The sequence below is a fragment of the Dama dama genome, chromosome 24, assembly GCF_033118175.1.
Source record: "Dama dama isolate Ldn47 chromosome 24, ASM3311817v1, whole genome shotgun sequence".
Classification (NCBI taxonomy): domain Eukaryota; kingdom Metazoa; phylum Chordata; class Mammalia; order Artiodactyla; family Cervidae; genus Dama; species Dama dama.
Window position 1 is genome coordinate 26706725 of NC_083704.1, and position 6617 is coordinate 26713341.

A 6617-nucleotide genomic window follows, 5' to 3' on the forward strand; every position below is an offset into this window, starting at 1 on the left:
GATTGCATAATAATCCATTAAATCTTCTTTCAATGTGCCTACCCCTCCAGCAAGCTCCCCAGACATTGAGGCCCATGATTTCAGACGCTGATTTTCTGTCAAGTTCTAAGGACCATGACAAAAGCAGACTGGGGGGAACATAGACTTTTTGCTGAACTTTGGAAAGAGGCATAGGGCGATAGTGAACATCTGGCAGGGGTTAGTTTAAGAAAACAATGAAACAAGTATTTACCTACTAAATTGACTAAGCTTCTTCTGTCTGAATACCAGTCACAGGAAAAGCTGAATGAAATTACACCAAGGTTAACTAGTTGTTGCCTTCAGTCAAGAGGGGAGAGCAAGAGACAGCCATATCACACCCTTAAGAGTTATTTTAAAAATGCAGGAGACCATCTTTCTCTTCCACAGGAAAAGGATTATTTTATTAAGTATTTTAAAACAACTACTTAACATTGACTCATAGATAAAAATATTTACAATTTCACACCTTGAGGAAGGCTCCAAAATATAAACACTGTACCTCTCCCTAGAGAAAAAAAAATTATTCTTCTCTTCAAAAACAGGAATACATTCATTTTTTCTCACTTTTGTAGATCAAGTAATTATACAAATAAACATCTGAAACATTTTCCTTTTTAATATATTTATATAATATATATTTATAACAGTTTTACAAATAAAGGCAATGACTTTATACCAAAATAAAAACAGGAAAAGAAAAGTTAAAACACAATCAGCAATCAAGCATAGTGCATTTCGAAAAGCTGGTGCAGGGCTAGCTGGACAAGTCAGAAAAGTACTCTGGACCAAAAATAAAACATCTTTTCAGGGAGACAGAATCCTTTTATCAGGAAGGACACTCCATGTGCTATTGGGCGAGGGGAATTAGCCTGCAGAAAGGGTCTTGCTGTGCCAAGGGCTGGTTAGGCTTTTAAGAAGCTAAGCTTGGTTAAAAGGAGTTTTAGGTTAGAGCTGATAACCGAGTCTGGCTTTGCTTGCTGAAATTTCAATTCATTACTCAGCTTTTGTGCACTTGAGGGTGCTTGGCAAGCAGGTGCCTGCATCTCTCAGACCCTGGTTTGGTTCCCTGGACAGCAAGGCTTGTTTCCAGGTGGGACCAGAAGCAGGTGCCAGAGCCCCAGGGGATCCCTCCCTCCTCCCCTGGCAGCTAGGCTTGTACCAGGGGCCCTTTTCAGTTTCTTAGGAAGCGAATCACTAGGAAAGCCTGAGTAGGGAACTACATTCTCTTTATTCATCTGAGGCAGGGGTGGGGAGCAGACCTGCGGAAACCTCCCCAAACCACTACCGTGCTATGCCAGTGTCTGCTACCTCACCACTTTGGAGAAAGCTCAGTCTGGCTGCCCTCTGCCCATACAGTGAGTCACGGCGACAAGAGAAGGGAGAAAGGGTGGGGTCATCAGAGCTGGCTGGGAACTGCACTCTGGAAAGCCCTCTTTTGAAAGTACCTTTTTCTCAAAGCCACAGACCCGGCTCCCAAAGTGGAGACTGACTCACAGACCAAGACTTTGCAGCTTTTGGAAATTCAGCTGCTTTGTATCAGAGGGGGCTACTCTCTGGGAGGGGAAAGGCGCAGAGGTCTGAGACAATCCCCCCTAAGTCTCCTGATGTCAGGCAATCCTTCACGAATTCCCTACGCCCAAAGGAGCTTTAACGTCCCATACCAACACACAATGCATAGTCACGCGCGCACACACACACACACACACACACACACACACACACACACACACCTGAATCTTCTCTCCCTGCCTCAGATGATCTTGGCATACACACTGGAACAATCTCGCTGCACTCACAAACACATTTTTTGTTTTTTTTTTTGGAAGTAGGGAGGAAGGAAAGCGAAGCAGCAGGATCCCCTAAATAGTTTAGTCTTTGGTTTCTAAGTTTAAAGGGGGGATCTGCTTCAGAGCTTGGAGCAGGGCAGAAGAGTCGATGGCAGGATGGGCCGGCAGTGGGGAAGGGAGTCTCTGGGGCATGAGCAAGGGGGCCGAGATCTTGTCTGGGTTCATGAAGCTGCTGAGGGCTGCGGCAGAGGCGTTGAGGCCCGGGTATAACACTGGGACGGACGTGGGGTACCAGCACTTCTCCAGCATGGGCAAGTAGGCAGTTGCTGACGGTGGGATCAGATAGAAGGGCAGGCAGAAGGGAGGCTGGTGCGGGTGTGGGCCCAGGAACGGGGAGCTGATCAGGTCAGTGCTACTGAAAGGGCCTTCATCATCGGAGAGCTGCATTCTGCTCTTTTTCACGGGGGGTTCTTCGGATTCTTGCTTAATAGCACTGATCCTTTCTCCCATGGTGAATCTGCGTCCATGATCGCTTTTGAAGTACGGCTGCTCGACACGCAGCTCACTCTTCTCCGATTCTCCCCCGTAGCCGCTGTCTGTGTCCGTGTCACTGCCACTCTGCTCGCCGCTCGAGTGGGCGAAAGTTCGCTGGATGACTGGCACACAGTTTTTGCCTGGGCCTTCGGAGCCTTTGGCCAGGGAGCTGGGTTTCTCCTTGAAGTCCATTGCTTTGGGGGCTGGGTCTGATGGCTTCCTGGAAGTACCACCCTGTAGAAGCTCGGAGACCACACGGTGGAGGTGGGTGACGAGCTGCGAAGATTTCAGGTCCCGAGTGTTCTCATGCTTGGCCAGGTACTGAAGCACCTCCCGGGCACATGTCTGGAAACCTGAGCAGAACATCTCTTGACCTGCTTCCACATTTCTCCCCGACAGATCACCTGGATCAACACAGATCCAAAGGAAGACATTTCAGAAGGCCCTGTGGTTCACATGGATACCTATGTTCCAAAGACCCCGGGGCTTTCCTTTTTGTTAATAGCATTTGCTGATTGTGTTCCTAACTCCAAAAGTAATATGATCAGGGAAAATTTGAATTACCCAGAAAAGTATAAAGAATAAACTAAAATTCATCCATAATTCTACCTCTCAGAGATAAAATATGGTTTGCAATGGCTGTATAATGTCATAGGCATAGACCACATTTAATGGAGATAGACGGTTCCCCCTCTTGTTGCATTTGTAAGGAGTTCTTGGGTTTTCATTATAAGTGACACAGCCATAATCATCAGTGTGCTCATAATCAGAGTCAATTTACAGAACATCATCTTACCATAGCGAGATGGACAGTGACCAGTCAAAAAATGAGGATGAAGGAACGATGTCACCTAAAGTATGCTTATTTTCAGTGACTTATACAAGTTGCAGCCATGCTGCCATATTTAAAGGCTATTTCTAGGTCTTTCTCATATAGTCTATCTAGGATCCCCAGGAGGTTAGGTATGATCATCTTTCTGTTTTCAATGAGGCAGCTGGCAGAACAACTTGCTAGGTTTTTGTGATTCTCATTGTACTAGTTTGGAAAGGAGGGCAGAGAAGAATGAGGGAGTGGGTAGAGGAATTTCTCCCTCGTTTGTTCAGTATTATTGGAAAGGGTGAGACCAGACGGTTAGATGACTCTGATTCTCTGGAAGTCCGTAGAAATGGGTGATGAAACTTCAGTGGTTTCGTTAGATTGTGTAATTCACCGAGATACCTAGTGGCTATTCAGGGAACCACATGAAATGCAGGAAAAACTACTGCTGTCATCCTGCCAGGTTCATACCACACACCGAGGGATAAGGAAGTGGAGAAGCACTAAAACAGTGGGGCATATCCATGATTTATTCTCCAATGAAACAGGGCTAAGGAGAACAACTGTAAAACACCCACAATGCAAATTATAGGTGCCTTGGCATTTTCAAAGTGGGGGGGGGACTCCCAGAACCCCAGAAACTCTTAAGCCAAAATGCCACAGAAATATTTTACCATTTGACTAATACGTATTCATGCCAGGTGGCACACAGCAGCATTCCAAATGAAAAGTCTGACCTTTTAGGAAAGATAAAACAGCATCTCCCCCAACTAACGTGCATAAGCAATTTGTTGCAGGAATGTTTCTTAGACCAGATGTTGAGCTCACAGGCTCTCTATTTGTGCTAGAACTCTAAGGAGATGATAGCCAGACACGGTACTCACCAGCTTGCAGACCGCTCTGCAGGGCAATGATTTTCTGCTGTTGTTGATCAATTAGGTTTGTTAATGCTTTCACATGCTTCAAGGTAAGTTCAAGAACCACTGCTTTTTCCAAGTGACCCAAAGTCTGGAATAAAAAGAGCCTCCGTCAGCAGTGAGCTTAGAGAAGTCCCACCTCTGGGATACTAATTAGCCATGAGATTTGTCAGCCGCCTGGGCTACACTCCATGGGGTCGCAAGATTCAGACACCACTAGGCGACTAAACCACCACCAACGAATGTCTCTAAAGCGGGGTAAAAAAAACTGTTCCTGGTTGGCTAAACTAAGTTTTAAGTTTATAGATGATGTTTAAAAATATGTATATATGCATATATTTTTGATTAGAAGACAGCAAACAAGTGTCCCCCATCTTTGGAGGCATTTTGGAAGCAGCAGCTAGCTCAGGAGAAAGCTTTGACAGATAAATTTTTCCAGCAGCCGTTGCTGACCTTAACTCAGGGGAATCCGGAGATAACATTTCTCTGCAGTGGTGTCAACCCTAGTAGAGACTTCTACTGTGTCTGGCAGCCAAGAGGCTTTCCCTAGTTTCTTCCCTGACACCCTGTCATAACTTCTAGCTCATCTACGCTTTTTTCTTCCTTCCTAAATACTATTTTTTCTCCTAAATACTATTTTTTTCTTCTTTCCCCAACCAAAGGCTGCCAAGCTAGCAAGCTATTGACGATCGCCAGGAAAGGACAGGACGTAAAAGAAAAAAATGACGCATCAAAACAAGTCCTCTTATTTTAAAAAGGGGTGCGGGGAAGGGGGTAAAAAAATAGTGGGTTGCTGGATTTGCTCAATGTAGGAAAAGGAGAACTCTGAGAATCACCAGAAGCGAAAGCCTTAAACTCCAGCAAAGGAAGGCCGGCTGGTGTTGGTGCCAAGCTGGACAAGTACAAATGATTCTTATCTCATTTGCATGAGGTTGCCAGAAAATTCCTAGACTGGAGAAGGGTACCCCCCAAAGAGAGCCAGCCAGTAGCTAGGATCCAGCCATCTGGTCTGCAGTTCCTGGCGGAGCCTGCAGGCGGCGGGTGACCCTCGCCCGCCCTCTGGGCAGAGGAGCTGGTTTGGAGAGGGGCCAGCTTCTCACTTACTGTAAGTTTGAGATGTTCGGGGAGGAGATCCTTCAGCTGGGCGATGCACTCGTTAATCCGGTCACGTCTCTTTTTCTCGATGAGCCGGTGCGGCAGTTTGTAGGTCTCCTGCAAAGCGCACGGAGAGACGGTGGGCGCGGGAGGAAGGATGTGAGAAGCGCTTCTCCTTCTCCACCCCGCGGCTGAGGAGTCCGGGCAGCGGAGCAGAGTCACACCCAGAACCCTCACTGTCCCTTCTTCTCCAAGCCACTCAATAGAGGCACAGGGCCCATACCTTGCATAGCCCCCTCCCACCTTAAAGTGAGAAAACTTTTATTGGAAACTCAGCGTGTGCGAGGGGCTGGGGTCCACTCTTACCTTGCTCTCCTCGCTCCGCTTTATTCCCCGCCTCGACTTGTACACTTGGTACATATGGGCAAAATCCATCCTGCAGGGAGAGAGACGAGGAAGGGTCATGACTTGCGCATCGGTTGCAGGAGCCCCGACTGGCAAGAACCCCCGGCTGCACCCAGAACTACTTGGAGTTGAAAGCCGCGCAGAAGGCAGGACTGGAGTTGAGGCTTGAAGGGGCCAGGGGTGCCAACTTACCCTGGTAGATCTCCGGGCTCCAGTCCTGGCGCTTTGGGCAGGCAAGTGGGGGGCGGTTGCGCGCTGGGGATCCGCTCCATTGCGCTGCGAGCCGGGGCCACTCTGCGCTCCTGTCTGCAGTGGTGGAGCGTCGGGTGAGGACTGTCGTGGAGGAGGTTTCGGGGGTCTCTCCGCAGGGCTTCCTCTGACTCAGAGCTCTCTGAAATCCGCTGGGCTGCGAGGAGCTGCGGCTTTGAGGTGCTGCTTCAGTTGGGGGCGTGCATGGTGTACCGCGGCCTCTGGCTCCGGCTCTGCGCACAGTCTGGCGGTGTGTGCTCCCAGTGCCGTCTGCGCGGTGCGAGCCAAGTGAATGAGAAGTGGGGCGGGCGGGGAGGCGGGAGGGAGCGCGGGGCGGGGGGGGGGGGCGGTTAGGGCGGAGTGGGGTGGGGGGGAGAGCCGAGGAGTAATGGAGAGGCTGCGGGCTGGGTTAAATGGGAGCGAGTGGGTGGGTTGGAGCTACGTGTTCTACCCTGTGACTCCAGGCACGTCTGGCCGCTGCCGGGGAGGGAAGGAGCGACCTGCCCGCCCTCCCCCGGCTTCATCACATGAGTCTCACGTGTTGGACAACGCTCCCGCGGCTGCGAGGGAGCCCCCACCCCCAGCCCCGGGTCCCAGGTGTCTGCGGCTGCCTTTCCCCGAAGAGGGGGGTGGCAGGGCAGTCTGGGTCCTGCCTCGCCGGGCGGGGGGCGCGGAAGCTGGAAGGGGCCAGGGAGCCGGGGAGGTGGGGGGGGGGGGGGAGGTTGGTAACGTGGGCGAACCTGCCCCAGGGAAATGAAGTAAGTTCCCGTCTCCTGGGAGGGAACTGGGGGA

General features: G+C 50.0%; 1 protein-coding gene across 1 annotated transcript; it reads right to left on the reverse strand.

Moving 5' to 3' along the window:
• Window positions 1–394: 394 nt before the first annotated feature.
• Window positions 395–6126, reverse strand: BHLHE40 (basic helix-loop-helix family member e40). Its single transcript, XM_061128044.1, has 5 exons — window positions 5769–6126; window positions 5538–5607; window positions 5181–5288; window positions 4044–4167; window positions 395–2746 (listed from the first exon to the last, which is right to left on the reverse strand). The coding sequence occupies exons 1-5, from the start codon at window positions 5846–5848 to the stop codon at window positions 1890–1892; spliced, it is 1239 nt and encodes a 412-aa protein (XP_060984027.1). The 5' UTR covers window positions 5849–6126; the 3' UTR covers window positions 395–1889.
• Window positions 6127–6617: the final 491 nt, after the last annotated feature.